This window comes from Protopterus annectens, chromosome 4.part1, assembly GCF_019279795.1.
Source record: "Protopterus annectens isolate FY-2018-M chromosome 4.part1, PAN1.0, whole genome shotgun sequence".
NCBI classification, from domain to species: domain Eukaryota; kingdom Metazoa; phylum Chordata; order Ceratodontiformes; family Protopteridae; genus Protopterus; species Protopterus annectens.
In genome coordinates, this window is record NC_056734.1 from 811,168,761 (window position 1) to 811,187,137 (window position 18,377).

Consider the following 18,377-nt stretch of genomic DNA (forward strand, 5'->3'; position numbering starts at 1 on the left):
TGTCCTGTGCAATTTTTCTCTCGAAGCTGGCCTTTGACGATTTTATGAGTGCCCTTAGTTTTTTGCTAATACTGATCAGAGATGCCTTCCCTTTTTGCAATTTTGCTCTATCATGTAGTAGCTTCCTCCTTCTATTGTATAGTTTGTTTATGGCTGGAGTCCACCAGACAGGTCGTCTGCCTTTGGAGGATTGGGTCTTGGTTTTATTTGGGATTGCATGATCCATGCATTCCTGAAGGTGTTCATAGAATGCATTTATAAAGGATTCTGCGGTCTGGGCCGTATTTTCCACATGCCCGGGAGCTTTGAAGGATTCCACCTCAGTTTTGAGGAGTGTGAAATTTGCTTTAGAGAAGTTTTTCACTGTGGTTTTCTGGGCAGGGGGTGGGGTCGGGATGTGAATATCCAGTGAGATCAGTATATGGTCTGATCTTACCAGTGAGGGATACACTTCTGGTCTGGAGCACAGAGTCCCCATGTTGGTGATGATCAGGTCCAGTATGTTTTCCCCTCTTGTGAGAGTGGTAACAAGTTGTTCCATAGCATTTGAGTTTACGAATTCTAGGAACCTTTGGGCAAGGGTGTTGGAGCTAGAGTAATGCTCCCAATCTATGTTTGGGTAGTTGAAGTCACCCAATATAATGGTGTTCGGAGAGACCTTCATATTTTCCAGTGTTCTCAGGAAGGCCGAGTGGGGTTCCTGGGTTTGGGAGGGTGGTCTGTAGCAGGCTATAAACTGGAAGGCAGTTTACCCACTGTTAGTTGCACATGGATAGTCTCTGATGCTTCGTGCTTTGCCACCAACCTGGAGGTGTGGGTATCTTTGATGAATATCGATACTCCCCCTCCTTTTGTGGTTCGGTCCAAGTTTTGGGGCCGAAAAGCATGGTATGAGGTATAACCTGGTAGTGCTGGAGTGCTCTCGGGAGTCCTGAACCAGGTTTCTGTTACTGTACAGATATCGATGTTCTCCATGCTAAGGAGAGTTTCGAGTGCGTGCATCTTGAGATTTAGACTTCTGGCATTGAGTAGCATTACTCTTAGTTTCTTATCCCTTGGGATACCTATGGAGGTGGGTTTGACTTTTGAGCCTTGCCTAAAAAAGGCACTATGGGGGTAGCAAGAGCCTTTGCCAATATCCGAAAGCCCAGGGGTGACAGGTGCAAGCCGTCCCTAGCAAAGCATCATGGCTTGTCGTGCATATCATCCCAAGCTGACAGGCATTGGATCCCCTTTGAATGACACTAATACTTAAGCCAATTGTTGAACTTGATCATCTTGTCTTCATATTGTGGCATCATTCTTGGTGAGGGTAAGATGCTACTCAAGGTCAGGGTCATACCAGCCTGGGCTACATGCTCAGAGAACTCCTCTATGTCTCTTTTCATGTAGTCCAGGGAGGTACGTCTTAGGTCATTCACACCAGCATGGACAATGACTGAGTCATATTTGTACTTGTCTTGGAGTGACCTGAGTGCTTGTGTTATGTGGCAGATCCTAGCGCCAGACAGGCTGCTCACCGTGACCTTCTCCTTGTTCAGCCTGGTGGCGGACGTCAGTGTGCCTGACGATAGAGTCACCTATTACAAGTGTATCAGGTGTGTTGTTTAGCCTTAAGGGCTGTGACTGTTCGGCACACTGGCTTTGTGAGGTATGTGTTGCACGTGTTTTGTTTTGGGGTAGCGGTTGCTTGGGTGTCTGCTTTGGAGGTCTCTGCTGCTTAGGCAGATCTTTATTTAGAGCCTCCAAGTATGTTTTTGTGTGATTATGTGTTTGGTTTGCTGTCGTGGTAGGTCTATGTGAGACTGGAATTGTAGTGAGTGTGGTTTCCTTCTCCTCCTAATTGGTTATGCCAGTACTGAGTTGAGAGAGCTTAGCCTCCAGTTTGGCTATATGGTTGCATCTCTCACATGTGTTGGAATTTGTTGGGAGGAGGAGAGGGTTGTCTGTGTACATGAGGCAGTTGTAACATTGCCTCAAGATTCCCATATTCACCAGCTGGACCGGAGAGGAGATTGACAACTGACCTTTGGACATGCTAGTATAATATTGGGAATTCCTTTATAATTGAAAACAAGGGCCAATGGGGAGAGGGTGTAGTGCTTTTAATTTTTAGTGCTGACTTATAATTGCTTTAGTGAGCAAGTGCCAGGTAACAAGTGCTATGTGTTACAGGTAACTTAAATGCAAAAACGACAAACAGTAACTTTCTTTCAAGCGAAGCAAGGAAATAAGTACAGTAAGCAATGCAGATATCACTAGGGATCCACAGAAGCTGAGAAGCGATTTTAGGTGGAATTAGCATTCCAGGGAAATAACAAGCATACAAACAAAAGCTAGATTCAGCAGGCCTGGATCTAGTCTATGCTACAGCAAACAAGGTGTACCAATTTCAGTAAGATACAGTTCAAATATTCAGGCACTATAAACCTTTAACCAGAAATTCCCAGCTCAGAAGGGCAGAGTCCAGCCTCTCCTCCCACAAGAGTGCAGACCACGAACCTTCCTAATGTAAAATAACTGGCCTGAAGCCCAAGTGCTTAAACCAGAGCTAATACACTTTAAGAATAACAGACACTGAGCTCTCAATCAGCAGTTCCCAACTTAGAAGGATGAAAGCTACCTGTCCTGCCACCACAGTGCATGCCACAAACCTTCCTAATGTAGAACAACTGGTCTGAAGCCCAAGTGCTTAATCCAAAAGACTTAGAATGATAGCTACACTTTAACCAAGTTACTACCAAGCAGTAATAAATACAACTGAATACTTTAAATAATGCCTGGATTAGTGCTCAAGTTATACAAACAAAGCTAGATTCAGCAGGCCTGGATCTAGTCTATGCTACAGCAAACAAGGTGTACCAATTTCAGTGAGAAGAAATTCAGATATACATGCACTATAAGCCTTCAACCAGAAATTCCCAGCTCAGAAGGGCAGAGTCCAGCCTCTCCTCCCACAAGAGTGCAGACCACGAACCCTCTTAATGTAAAACAACTGGTCTGAAGCCCAAGTGTTTAAACTAAAAGGCTTAGAATGAGTTACACCAAGCAGTAATAAATACAGTTGAGAACTTTTAAGATGACGCAAAAGCAAAATAAAGTAGGAAGAAACACAAGTACAGTAAAAGCAGAAGAATTTTTTTTTTAGAAAAGTAGCAAAAGCAGTAGTAAATACAATTCTCATGCAGTGCAAGCTGGCACAGTTGAATATGTAGCAATATTAGTCCACACACAGTTTGAAAAAATGTAATTAAATTAAAAAGGACTAAAAGCAAGTGCAGAAAGGGTTTATTAGGTAGAATGCGGTAAAGAGATGTCCTGGGGGAGTGTCTTAGATCAAATCTACAGTGGGGCGGGCACTGCAAAAGCCGCCAAATTTAAACTACATCCAAGAATAGGGAGGGGAAACAGTTTCAACACAGATGTAAGGAATGTGCAAATTATAAAAAAATATATATACTGTTTTCTATATATTTGCAGAGCAGTAAAACACAGATATCAAGCAGACAATTTAGCTCTATAATACAGAATAACACAGAAAATATACTCGGCTCTATATACTTGAAGATAGTTCTGTAAGGCTGTCTCTCAAACTAAGGTTCCAGTTTGAATACAGGAGGGAAGATAAATGCTTTGAGCAGTCAAAATAAAGATTAGAGAAGATGTTAACATCCCAGAAAGACTCAGTGAGTGCTAACATAGTTCCACTATTCCATAGCTATATAATAAAAAAATGGTGCTTATTAAAAGGACCATATACAGATTGTCAGATATACCTCAGAATTAAATTGAAGTTTTTAACAGAATTGTTTGAACTTTTTTCCTCTGTATACTTGTAATACAGTAGACTCAAAAGATTTAGAAAATAAAGTAGTTATGCAAACCCGTTATCTGTGGCTGTTGGTATAAATGAACTGGCAATACTTATAGTTACTATAAGGTAGTAATTATCTTTCCCAGTGAGCTTCCTACACGCAAGCTACATAAACATGATTTTGCATTAAGTAGCTATAAAAGAGGTCTGCTTTGACTTCCTGAATGCAGATATACAGTTCCCTGACTGGTGCAGCCAGTGTTACTGTTGCTGATGGACCATGGCAGTATATTATACAGACTGTAAGTTTAGTAGCAATGCTTTTGTAGTGGAGCTGTCTGCTTTGTACTCCCATGTTTGCCCTTACATCCTCATTTTCTAAATATACTACCCCTAAGGTAATACAGACTCGGAGGAAAGGGCTTTAAGTTGTTCCCTGTTTCTCTGAGTTGATGTGACTTGAAGGCAGTATACTTGAGTACAGGTTTGGGGGCAGACCCTTTACATCTAGGGTGCAGATGGCACAACTCCCCACTATAAAACATGCTATCTAAGACTTTATTGCTTCTTGCTGTGTTCAGTAACATTGATGGTAAAGTGTAATAAAACAGCCAGGCTTTGGTTTGTTGAATCCCTGAAAATAAGGGAATAATTACTAATTTGTTAGGCTTGACTCCTGCAGTCTTAGATTTGTCATTCTGTTAATTTTTAATGTTAACAATGATTTTAAAAGGCAGCAACAGGGATATCAACTTCTCTTTCTTTCACAAGCTTAATGGCTACGGTGTTTGCCTTACAAACACAAGGTGCAGGGTTTGAGTCTCACAAGGGATAATTTGCTAGGCTTAAAATGGCTCACAAGGGCAGTTAGCTTAGTACTAACCTATGAACCTTTATTTAGAGAATGATATACTCAAAGGAAAAAACAAGAGTTCTGGGGAAACCTAGGTTCAATATTGTCTTGAAACAGTTTCAGTGGCCTCATGCTCTTATCTAAATAAGTGGAATCTCCAGCTGTAGCACATATGTTTAATAGACTAAGAAAAATCATAAGAACAATACTGACAAAGGAAAATGTGAGCAGACTCCCTTAAAGTATAAAATCGCAGACAGCTTTGAACAATGTTCTTACTGATGGCGTCTAACATGCCTTATATACCCTTTAAAGGTAATGCAATCATCTAAGGTGACTATTTTAGTTGAAGTAATATAAATTTTAACAGTACTGGTACACCCATTTTTGTGGAAGAACGATTGTAAAGTTAACTTAATCCTAAAAGGTCAGTGGAGGAAGTGAAAGAGGCATTAACACAGTACTTGCTGAAGCTTCAAACAGCTGTGAGTAAGACATATATTTTAAATTAGGTGGTATCAGCAAGTCTTCAGCTCTGCATGTAAGACATCCATAACTGAACTAAAACCTCATGAAACAATGTCCTGCAAAGGAGCTAATGAAATAGTCCAGAAAGAGATAATTAATTATCCAAATAAGTCTGGAGAGTTTAAGTGAATCAGCAGAGCAGAAAACAAAGCAGATATTATGTTCATTTAGGAGCTATTCAAAGCAAGATGTGAAATTTTGCTTTCATGAATGGCACAGAGAACACAGAGACAGCACTAAATGAAAAACAGCATCCACAGAACATCCAGTATGGCAGTCAAGAAGAGGAAAAATACTGAAATATGTATGGCAGTATAGCTCAATGAGACAAGTGAAGAATTTAATTATGCTCAAACATAGAACACTGATGCAGCAGCCTAAACTATTTAGGTCCCACCCCCAGTGCAGCTGACCAGCCTCACAAGGCTAAGGGCATCTTCCACGTGCTCTAACTGTAAGGAACTTGGTCAGAGCACCTTTAAAGGACAGCTGACTTGGGAAAGATTTAAAGCTTTTTGACTGCAGAAGGGAGAGCTTCTTCTTTGGGCCCTGTGTAACTGTTGGTTGGCTGACTATCTTCAAGGAAGGTTTAAAAGAAGTCATCGGATGCCAAGCCAGCTCCTATTCTTTCTCAGCCAATGGTGGGTAACCTTGCTGTGTTTGGTGTTCCTCAAACTGCCCATCTTTTTCTCCTCAGTCCTCTTGGTGTAGATATTTCAGCCACAGAAGTCTGGGGAAATAGCCATGTCCTCTGTGGCATGGAAGAGCCTCTTTCTCCCATGAAGTATGGCCAGTTATACAAGGTACCCTTCAGACGAAGTATGGCCAGTTGTACAAGGTACCCTTCACATGAAGTATGGCCAGTTATACATAGTACCCTTCACACAAAGTATGGCCAGTTGTACATGGTACCCTTCCCACGAAGTGTGGCCAGCTATGCAAGGTACCCTTCCCACGAAGTATGACAAGTTATACAAGGTACCCTTCACACGAAGTATAACCAGTTATACAAGGTACCCTTCACACACAAGTTTCTCTTTTCTAATCATAAAGTAGACCCAGTAGTTATTTCTTTATCCATTTCTGCTTCTTCTAAACAGGTTATGGTTCCTAACCTCATTACCCCTAACAAGGATGGGAAAGCAATGGATAAGTTCAGGAAGAAAATGTATTCTTCTAGTAAATTACCTTTCTGGATTTTAAACTGTCAATCTCATATGTTAAAGCTTTTATTGTTATCTTTTGAGTACATGCAGAAATTAATGGCTGACCCTTCCTTTTCCTGAGGTAAAAATTCAATAAATGCTGATGTGACCTCTGTTTCATTCTTAAAATCTCCCTGGTGATAAAGCTGAGATTTTAAATTCCGCTTTAGGTGAAGCGGTTCAGTTTAACTCTCAGAAGCATAGCTGGCTTAGTCAGCATCTAGGCTGATAACACAAAGCAGCACCCACACCATCTCGGCTCTTAAGTGAAGAGCACACACTGTAGTGATTGCCTTATTACAATCACATCTATACCCTCCCTCCCCGCTAGCTCTTCCATTGAAGAGAAAATACAAAACAAAACAAAAACAACAACTTCATTATAATAACCCAAGTGCTATATTGTAGCAACCGGGCTTATTTCCAGTCACACAGTTTCATCTGTGCCCCCCCTCTAGCTAACTCTTCCATTGAAAGCAAACAAAAAAATCTTATTTTAAACTGCAGCAAACTGCTTGCTACAAATGTTGCAAACATTTGCTACAGTTTAGACCACACAGGGAGCACTGCAGAGCTCACTTTTGATGGTAAGTGAAATACTGTTTTTAAAAGCCGATATTGTGATAGAAAAAGAGGGGTCTTTTGCAGTGATGGATTGCCATTTGTCCTGACTACACTTTTGTACCCAGTACAGTTGTCTGTCTCACCTCATCCTAGCTACGCTTCTGCCAATTTGCAACACAAAACATCTCACAAACTGTAAAAAGCTTAATTTTTGCATCCCTCAGTGTGGCTTGGACTGTGCCCTCAACCCCCCAGACTCTTGGTATACTAACTCCAATGTTATTTAAACTCGGAGTAAAGAGAAACCACAAAAAGTAATAATAATAACAGAAGCAACAACCTTAATAATAATAATAATAATAATAATAATAATAATAATAATAATAATAATAATAAATCTTTCCATTGAGTCAGTTGATGGATAATCTCTTTTAGCACATACAAGAAAGAGCTTTGATTTACTAAGACAATGTTAGTTTGACCAGTCAACATTCCCCAAGGAAAACATGTTTCAATACATCTAGGTCACATGTCAGCTAGCATCACAATGGTCCAGAATGCCAGGTTTCATATGAGAAAAGCTCAATATTAGCTAAAGAATCAGTGGAGTCAGTCAGCAGACCCCATTGGCTATGGGGATTCCTGTGATCTTTCCTTTCGGAAGTGTAGCTGGCTCGGTCAGTGCCTGGGCTGCTATCACAAGCCAGCACCTCCATCCACCCAGCTCTTAAGTGAAGAGCAAAAATAAAATAAAAAAGGCACTTCATTGTAGTGATCAGCTTATTACAGTCACGTCCATGACTCCCTCCCCCTGCTAGCTCTTCCATCGAAGAGCCAAAAAAAAAATTTTTTTTAAACAAAAACTTTTTTTTTTAAACTTTAGCAAACCGCTTGCTACAGGTGTAACTTACACATATAGATCACTGTTGCAGTAGCCTACCCTCCCCCAGCCCCCTTTTTCTAACTTATATTTTTGGCATTGTCAGGGTATGAATGTCTCCTTTATTTAATTACTGTTCGGTTTGTTTCCTAACATTGCTTTTCAGTGTTCTTACTTCCATCTTGGGCAAAAGATGCTCTGAAGCTTTTTACACTCCATCTGTCCTTTTATTGAGCCCTATTTGAGCTTCTGACAGTTGGAGCTCATGGAAGGTGCCACTAACTTTAAGAGGATGTCCAGTTGCACTGTGGGTAAGTCCTGTATAGGTTAGGCTGCTGCAACAGTTATATATTAGAACATCTTGTTGTACAACTGTACTGCCTATGTCAAAAACAGATTCCAGCCATTTTATCATGCAGGATTTCATATGTATTCATAGCCCTGTGATATTGTCAGATGTCACTCTTCTCTGCTCCTGAAATATATTGAAGATTGAAAATTACTTTTAATTGCTATTTCCTCTCCCATTTTTTTTCCTCATTTGACATTAAATTCTATGCCTTTTGCTTTAAAATTTTCACTCTTCTTACTTGAGTTCTAACCATATTCTCATTTGCAGTCTACCTTCCTCCCACAGTTCATTTTTTCAGTGTTTTGCTTCTGTTTATGATCAAGTACATCTTCACCTCTATCCTTAAACATTTCAGGCAACTCCGTTTTATTTCTATAGCTCTTACAATTTTAAGGATATTCTCTTTTTCATTCTTGCCCATATCCTTTTTTTATGTAATTATAAAATCTATTTTTGTAGTTTTTGCCATCTACAATCATACAATACTTTTTTGCTTTGTTTCAGGCATTTGTAGATTTTATTTTCCACTAATCAGTGTTTTATTTTCTATTTTTTTAATTTTATCTATCCTTTATTGAATGAATTAGTCCCACTAGGCTAGTGGCCTATTTACAGGGGAGACCTGTGGTGATATTTATTCTACTAGGGGAAATTTGGCCAGGACATCTGGGAACTTTTCCTACTCTTTTCAGAGTGGAGAAAGTGATGCACACAGGTTACTCCCATTCTTGGCACTGAGGTAGATGGGAGGAGCAGTGTGCAATGGCAAAAAGCAGTGTTACTGCAGAAATTGAAGAGAATGATGACCTGGAGTTTGATGGTTTAGTCTATTCTGTTGCTGATTTTAATGCTGATGCGAGATGTACAAAAGGGCAGTGTTTCATTGCTTCTAGCAATGAACTGAGTAATTATGAATTTTGATTAGCGAAGTTTGTGATGAATGTTTGGATGATGCAATGCTTGTTGGAATGATGGAACAGGATGAATCCAGATGAAGATTCAGCAGTTTCATGGGCTGATATTATGGAAGATCTCCTTCAGAATGGAAGAGACAGAATCCTGAGGTACTGTGTACTAAAAAGATGAATTTGTGATTGAAGAAGGTATAAAAGCATATGCTGATATTGTTGGGAAATGGGAAGGGGGTCAAGGAACATAACTGAGCCATGTGAAAAATAAAATATAAAGCATAAAGTTAGAATTATATGAAAAATTGATGAAAACAGATATTATTTTGGCGACATACAATATTTCATACATTTGGGAAAAGACACTTTTTGCAGTTTAACATATTAAACGGACATTATGTTGGACTGATTTTTTTTGTTGTCTGTTGAAAAAATAAGAAAAATATTTTTCTCTGGAATTAGTTTATCTTTTTCAGGTCAAAAGCATTTATTGAAAAATGCATTTTATTTGCAATTTAGTTCCAGTAAAATGGATGAAAATTATATAATGATGTTTATGTTGAATTTATGTGAAAAAGTGAATAGTATAAAAATGAGATGATGTGGAATGGTGGGTGGGAAGTGATAGGGATTTTGAAAATTGAAAATGATTTTATTGTTCATGAACCCAGTGTATTTCCTGTCAGTAATTTGAGGGAAACTTTGAGCTATGTGGAGCAGCCAAAGACCTGTTTTTTGTGGGGACTTATCACATTTAATTAGTAAATGTGATAAGGTAAGATGCAATCAATTTGAGGATAAAGGTCATACTATGAATAAGTTTAAAGGTAAGTGTTGAATATGTAAAAAAATATAATTTTTGGTTCAATTGTGTACATAATGTGGAGCCAGAAAGTAGAGATGATGAAGAGAGAGGAGTACTTTCTAATGAAGAGAGGATAGAATGGGAAAAAACAAACTATTTTCTCTTGATAAAAGTCAAGTTAGTGAATGTTGAGAAAGAGAATAAATGTGCATTATTAGAATAGTGAACAACCTGAAGAAGAAAAGCATGCAGATGTTAATAAAAAGGTGTCCATAGGAAAAAGTGTGAGTTTAAGGAAAAGGAATTTAAGAATAGGCCTGTCTAAATTTTTCCTTCCCTTTTTCTTAATTTTAAGTTAGTTCCTTTGAATGTAAATACTCTAGTGAATAGAGTAAGGAGTTTAAGTATTTTGGAGTGGTGTGTAAACTTAAAGGTAGATGTAATAAGTTTCTTTAGGATGCCTTTTTTAGTGATTGTGATAGAGTTAAATTGGAAAAGATCTGGCATGGTACCGTTATGTGGAATTAGGACAAATATGTTCAGGGATGTTTTATTTAATGACAAGGTTAAAGTCTTGGATGTGACAGTGATAAAATCTGGAAAGGGTTGTTTGTAGATGTGTGTTGGGATGAGCAGGTGTATAGATCAGTAGGAATGTATGCTAGTTCCAAAATTAAAGAGCAAGAAAAGTTATTTGAAGAAATAAGTACATCATTGTTAATATGAATATTATTATGAAGGGGAACTGTAGTTAAGATTTCAAGAAAACAAAAAAAAGAAAAGAACAGATAAAAAGAAAATGAAAGAGGTAATGACATGCTGAGCTTTAAACTATGGGATTGGTGTCACTGGACATATAAAAGAACACAATTAAGTACAGAAATTGATTATTTTGTATGCCAAGGCAAGTAAAAGAAATTGATGGAGGAGTTGCATCTGCTGGATGTTATGATCATATTGCAATATGGATAGATGTTGGGGAGAATTGTGAAGGTATTAAGGGGAGGGTGTTAAAAGTTTGGCAATAAAGTTTGTGGACAGTGAGCAGTTAAATGACAAAGTGTTTCAATTGTGAAATGATCATTTGACTTAAGGTTTTCTTTCGACAATTGGTCTGAGTGGTATTTGATGTTTTAAAAAAGTATAAAAATGTTTTCCAGAGGTAGAGAACAATTTGAGAAAAAAATGTGATGATATGGGCAAATACTAGCATAGCCAGCTGGAGTTTTGTAAAGAATGACATGTCCTTTGAATATCAAACTGATTTATACCAGATGCTTGTGTTACAAATGTATTAGAAGTGTATGTCATTTATATATCAAACTGATTTTGTGCAGGTACTTGTGCTGAAAATGTATTTGTGAGCTTTGCTTGTGTTGAAATGTATAAACACTGCTGCACCCTGCTGAAATGAAGAGAAACACACATGTATTATTGTAGCTAAATTAAATGTATATGTTTTAATAGATGATGCTGTCACAGCAGAGGTTAACTTTAAGAAAAATAAGGGAAATGTAAATGAGCTGTTAAACAATTAAAAGGCACCCCATACTACTGAATAGGAACAGAGACGCTGGGTCTGGGGAAGAGAGTTTGTCCATTAGCTCAGTGAAAAGAGGGAAGGCCCCAGGCACTGCCATAAAGATTTGGATGTGTATTATGGCCATGTGTGCTAACTTCCTGTCTCAGTTTCAAAGGGGAATAGTGCGAGAACCTAAAGTCAGATGACCAGATAAGGTCATTTTTGCCAGCCTTCTTGGAAATTGAGATTTCTTTTTGTAACATCTAAAGTATAGAGTATTGAGTATTCTGTTTGGGAAGCCTGATTGGAAAGACCCTCACCCACAGCATCTTGCATTGCGGTAGTAAGTAACTTAACTAGGGAACAGTCATTTTCTTAGATGGTCAGGAATATAATGAAGCTTAGTTTAGATATTGTTTTTCTTTATTTGTCTGAGTCTGTCCATCAATGTTCTTTTCAATATTCCCTGTGATCTGAATTCTGTGGTTTACTGTGAATATATATTCAGTGTTTCATGTACCTTTATTATTAAATATATTTAAACCTTTTATTGTGGCTGGTCCTTGTAGAAAGTATCTAACCATTGAGAGTGCTTATATTTATTTGGTGACACTGTGTGGGCCACTCAGAAGGCCTAGCCATCTTGATGAACTACTGCTATTTGTATTAGTATTGATATTACACAGTATAATTGGACATCCTTTAAGAGCCTTATAGTAACTGACTGGTGGCAGTAATAACTGCATTATAGTCTGGGCAAAGTTGGTAGAGCAGGTAATCTGTGCCAGCCTTTCCCTGGTGTGTGTATGTGAAAAATTAGTGCACGTGTCAGCTACTTGGGGCAGGGACATGAAGCACTGGGTTTACAGAGGGTGCTGGAGGACTTGGCTTGGACACTCTGCTAAGAGCCTAGCCCTACAGCTGTACCAGTGGGGAGTCTTATTGGGGGCCCGGAGGGAGAAATGTAAAGAGGCATCCAAACCCTGTGTTGAGTGTGTTTCCTGCGTGCTCTTAAGGGAAATTGATACTGAGTGTATCCATTTGTATTTCATGTACACATCCCTCACCAGTGTCAGTGGTGAGGATTCCAGGCTCTTTGATTACTGGCCCAGCATGGGGATGACACGTATTGGTGGCCATCACATGTTGGTAGCAGTGGTGGGATCACAATAGCAATAAGGAATATTTTATTAAAGAGGAAAAACTGGGTAATTTGAAAAAAGAAAATTACAGTTCATTGTTTAAAAAAATATTTAAGAAAAATATTTAACACAAGGTACAAAGGAAGAGGTATCTCTTTTTAGGTAAAATTGTAAAGCAGATAAATCTGGTAACTGAAATTAAAGATGTAGATGGCTTAATTGTAAAAATCAGGAAGATATAATGAGAGTGATTCAACATTATATAAATAGTAAGTTTAAAGAGAAGAAGATAATTAAGTGTGGAAGCTGAAAAGGTTTTCTCTGTGTACGTTCCAACTTTTGGAAAGCTGATAGAACTGGAGGAATTGTGTATATAGCACTCAAACTTGTGAATGAGGAATCAGAGGCTGGCTTAGATGGGATAGGATATGATTTTTATAAAAGTATGCAGGTATGGCAAAATGAAGTCTTTGTAAAAATTTTGAAAGCGTGGGTGGAGAGAGCTTTTTTTGTAAAGGGTTATGTCAAGGGGAGATCAAATTTGTATGGAAAAAGGGGAAATAAGTGATACATTTAATTGGAGACCAATTATTTTAAATAATTAAGACTATAAGAAGATTATGCGAGTATGGTTTGGTAAAGTTTTGGATGTAGTATTGGGATTGGGTATATATGGGCTGAAGGTGAGAAATAGTAAAGATTTATTAATTGTGATAGTGGATTATATGTTAGCAGTGGGGAGGAAGTTAAGATAATGGTGGGAGATGTTGAGGCTTTTGACAATATAGGTCATATTCAGTTGTTATAGTGAAACATGATAAAAAGCTATGGGGTCTTGTATGTAAAGATGACTGAATAAGAAATATTAAAAGAGAACATATTTATGTGGATATTATATGGTTGGTATGGAAAGAATATGAAAAAAATGAGTAGATCATTGACAAGTAGATGTGTATTATAATTTTGAGTGTTTGGAATGCAAGAGTGAATGAGTTATTTAAGGTTTAGAATACACAGGAGATTATGAAAATTGGATTCTGGTTATTGAAAAGGTGTAGGGCTAATGTATATAGTGTATTAACTGATAGTTGATCTGTATAGATAGGATTATTTATTTATGTGCATATGTATGTGTGAATTTATTTTTCATTAATTTAAGGCTACATTAAATGAATTGGGTAATATAGATTTTTGTGTGGAAATGTGATTGTGTTGATAGATAAAAAAACTACTATTTTCTAGAGATGCTGTAGAATGTTTTACATCCACCTAAGCTACCACCAACTCAAGCATATGGGACCTGATTTAATGTCTCATCTGAAGTGTTTGTCCTTTCACTTTTTGTGACAACTTCTATACTAAGCATCCACTTTACCATCATCAAGGATTGTCTGAATGTAAAATTATTCATGTGTTTATTTAGCCCTTCCACTGAAGCAAGCTATTAGGCTATAAACACCTGGTTAACCTTGAGAACACTGTCTTGCATAAATCTGATCAGATTTCCAAGATGTGGCAGTTGGTTATTTAGCGGACAAGGTGTTAGTATGGGGGTATGAAAGGCACAGCTATTTGCAGAAAACATTTTCTGCGATGCTTTGGAAGTACCATTTCTTTCAGAAGAGTACCTTTGGTCAATGTGATGTAATGAAGCTGGCTTTTAAATGTTCACCTTTTGCTCCTCCTTGGCTACCATCCCCTGTCAGTTTGACTGTCCATTTTGATAAACCATTGTTCTAATGTAAGACTTGACCTCATTGTTGCATCAAACAGAAGTGAAGGAAATGTTTGTTGCACAATTGGCACCATGGAAATCAGAAGATTAAACAATGTTTATCTCCATGACTACTAGAAGTAAGTTAAATCTGCCACTTTCTATAAAATGCAGTGGTTAGTTGGGGAGTGAGACATCCCCACATGGAGAAACGGACATGTGATGATATTTTCTAATATTTTCTTTGGAAACATTAAGTTCAAGGACTAAGGCACAAATAAATGACTTAATGAAGTGCAGCTTGATCATTTGTCATCCATCATGAGCAATAAATGCAAAAAGAGGAAGCATTTTCAGGAAACTGCAATAAATGCTGACACCGTGAGCAGTTTTACAATCCTTTCACATTTGTTAAACTACATAAAATATGTGATGAGAAACACTATATACTGATCAGATTGCTCATGAAACTACCTATTTTAGTTATATTTTAGAATATCCTTGAAATATCTGGATGTTTATTTGAATGCTGTAATTGCAATGTACATTCTGAGAATGAGCTTCTCTCCATCAATGGGTGTAAATTTGATTGTCTTTCTAAAAGACATAGACTGCCTTAGGCATAGGCCAACAAGGTGGCTGCCTAGGGTGCCGGTCTAGCAGGAGTGCTTTTCCAGTAATCTGGATGATGTAGATAGACCAGGATGGGGGCATAGGGTGGTGTTGGGGGGGCACTGTGGAGACCTTTTGTCTAGGGTACCAGTTGACCAAAGGCTGGTCCTGCTGAAAGAAATATGTGCCACAGGACACCAGTTGCCATTAGCTAGGAATTTGCATATTTAAAGACATGCACACTTAATACTGCAGTCCTAACGACCTTGTCAAAGCATTTAATAGTGCTCAGATGTGACTTTATTTTAGTCTGCCCCTCTGTATGTAATACCCAACCCCCAAAGTGCATTAGCTAGCTTGATATGGAGATGTAGGTTCCATGTAGGGTAGGGAAGAAGAGCATAGTGGGACATTAGATCTCTGGATCCAGATATGATGCTTCCAGTATATCAGTAAAGGGCACACATCTCAAACAATTTGTAAGACAATAGAGATTCAGTCCAAGGAAATTTCTGCTGGAGAAAACAGACTAGCTCGTTAGAATGAGTGATGTAATATGCGTGAAGAAAACATAATACAGATTCAAACTACAAGTAGAATAAAAAAACGTACAAACATAACAATATTGTAATATAGTAGAGTACATATGCTTCACATCAAAGATTAAAGTTTATAAATAAGAAAGAAACAGTTTAGAATTTAATAAGATTAAGTAATGTTATCTGGGAGCAACATGATGTCAAATCAATTGCCTGTTTCTATAGTGGAAAAAAGAGTAAGTAATTAAGTAATGGCAGAATAAAGAACAAAGAAAGCTTCCATCTTGGTGCTGCTAAACCTTGCTTCTGCAGTTGTTATCTTGTATCATTGTATACTGCTGAACAGAGTGCTTTATCACTGCTGACTGTCTGATTGAGCTCAATTTTGCCATATGGAACAGTGGGTGACCTATGTGAGTAACTCATCAGTTATTCTCTTCTGTAGTAACATAGGGTTACCACAGTTTTATTTACTTCCCTCATTCAGCTTTTCTGTGAGTCTGGATCTACAGTATTCCTGTGATGCTAATCATACCTGTCTCCATCTGTCCTTGACACTGGGGCACAGACAAAGACTTGATACACAAGTAAACAATCTCTCTTAGGGTGTGAAATGATCTATGTCCAAACATCTGAAAATAAATCCGATCAACATAAAGCTTTCTCTTGTACATTTGGATGGAGTATTGTGGCTTCTGTTTTCGCCTGCATTTTTTTGAAAATACAGAGTTGGATATTTTTATTTCCAGAAAGACATATTTGCTCTAGGTGCTTTTAAGTCATTTTTAATTTCTCTGGAGCATCATCAGGATTAAATGCCTCCCTGTACTGATTCACATAGTTGTGCCATCCTGCATGGATTACAGTGATACATTATATCTCAGGCCATCTATGCAAAAGTTCAGTTTCTGCAGCTGCTAAAAAATAACTTTGGCAGTGGGATATAGACACTTGCAGTAAGAATTGTCCTTATTTTCCATGTTCTAAATGCACTTCATTAGCTATCAGTCTGATGTAGAGTTACCTCTATGTTAGTACTAGTTTATCAGACCTTGTCCAGTGAAAGACTGACCTATATTTTTGTGGTTTTGTTTGCCCTAATTTTAGATACGTTTGTTGTGCCTGACTTCTGTGAACTTTTTCTGATGCCACAGCTTAATTTAGGTGATATCTGAGTAATAGGTTTTTGGATTTTTCAGTCTTACAAAGTAACAGGACTTCAGCAAATCAAAGGACTTGGACGAAAAGCAGTCAAAATTCCGGAAAATACTGCTATTTGATTGACTGTGTGGTTGTATATATGCTTGTGCTATGGTAGGACAATTTTATTAAACACTGAAGAGTCTTTTACTCGAAAGCTTTGTTCTGCTATTTATGCTGTTTATGTCCTGAGCTATTAAGCTATTTATCGAATGGTGGATTTGGACTGTTTTTTTCCCTGGTATTTTTCAGTCTTACTGTTTGAAATTTGCTTCTTTCGAGGTCACAACCACATTTCCATCTTTAAAATTCACCTAAAGACTTAACTTTTAATGCAGTTATTTGAATTGCATTATACCAAATAAAATAAATTCTAACATATGACAATATATTAATGTTTTTTATATTTAGATATTTCATCTGTCCGCTCATTTTTATACGCATCTCTTTTGTTGATGGCAAAGCTGAATTGCACTCAGTAAGTAAAGTTTAAGTTCGGGGATCATGTCATCCACTAATACATTTTTTTTTTCACATTTACAGGAGCAAGTTTGTGGAATTTGATATGAAACCAGTGTGTAAAAAATGTTATGAGAAATTTCCACTAGAATTGAAGAAGCGACTGAAAAAGCTTGCTGAACTGACAGCTAAAAAGTGATGCCTTTCAGTTTCCAGGAGATAACTTTCACGAAAATAATATAATGGAAGTATATACAACAAACCGGACATTGTCAGATATTTTGTTACTGAAATATAATCCCTAGATTGTCTATTTACTGGGAATCTGAATATACAATAGCCAGCCTGTTCTGTTCTTCTTGTACATATTCTTTGCCAGAAACTCTCCTGTTGAATAGTGTAACAATCTAAAACACTGACTCTTTTTAAAGGACTGAGGCTGATTAACATAGATTGCCATGGAGTTCCTTGCCAAAAGTGTAACATATTATTGGTATTAATAAATTATGCAGGACAAGGAAAAATGTACTGATAAGTACTGACTTACAAAATCTGTTTCTTTACATGGCAAAGGCTGCATCTCGTTTTCAGACAAAGCAATGTCTTCCATGAAATACCACTTTAGTATTACTTTCTGACATCTCACTGACTGTAAGCTGAGTACATTGCTATATTGTATGTAATTTGTTGTTGCTACTTGGACAAGTGCACCAGACAGACAAACAGATTGGCAGACAGAGAAAATGTTCCCAAAGAAGAAAGTAACTGCTGTACTGCTCCTATGGAGTCAGAGGGAGAAATCTAAAATAGCAAAATGTACTGTTTCAGTGAGCAAGTTAAATCGTTTGAAGGTTTCAGATTGTATAAACTCTTTATCTGGAGTTGAGAGTTTAAGTACAGTGTCACATAATTAGGCTGTTAAGTTATTTGCAGACAGTTTGCACAGAGGGAGATAATTACATTTTTGGTGATCTTTATAGAAAAACATTGTACTGCACGTCATGAATTTTGTGAACATAACATTTCCTGACAGCAGGTTTGAAACAAGATCTTCTCAGAATGGCAGGGCCCTTCTGGCCAGAAATGACAAATGACAAAAAGGAAAAGTTCTTGAGTATACTATTATGGGGTGGTGGGGTGTGGGAGATGGTAGTACCCTATGCTGTATTTCACATGTACCTTATGTGATTGCATGTGGGAAGCCGGTAGAATCAAGATGAGGAACAAATGAAAATGGCTGCTTCCTAATGAAGCACCTGTATTGCATGTCAGTATTGAGT

The 18,377-nt window shown here is 37.7% G+C and overlaps 1 protein-coding gene across 2 annotated transcripts in view; it reads left to right on the forward strand.

Moving 5' to 3' along the window:
- LIMS2 (LIM zinc finger domain containing 2) overlaps positions 1-17,632 on the forward strand; it is a 668,134-nt gene extending 650,502 nt beyond the window's left edge. For both annotated transcript variants that reach the window (XM_044070568.1, XM_044070570.1), the window contains exon 10: positions 17,182-17,632. In XM_044070568.1, coding sequence (XP_043926503.1) covers positions 17,182-17,296 — 115 coding nt within the window. In that variant the 3' untranslated portion in view covers positions 17,297-17,632. The remainder of the gene's footprint in view (positions 1-17,181) is intronic.
- Positions 17,633-18,377: the final 745 nt, after the last annotated feature.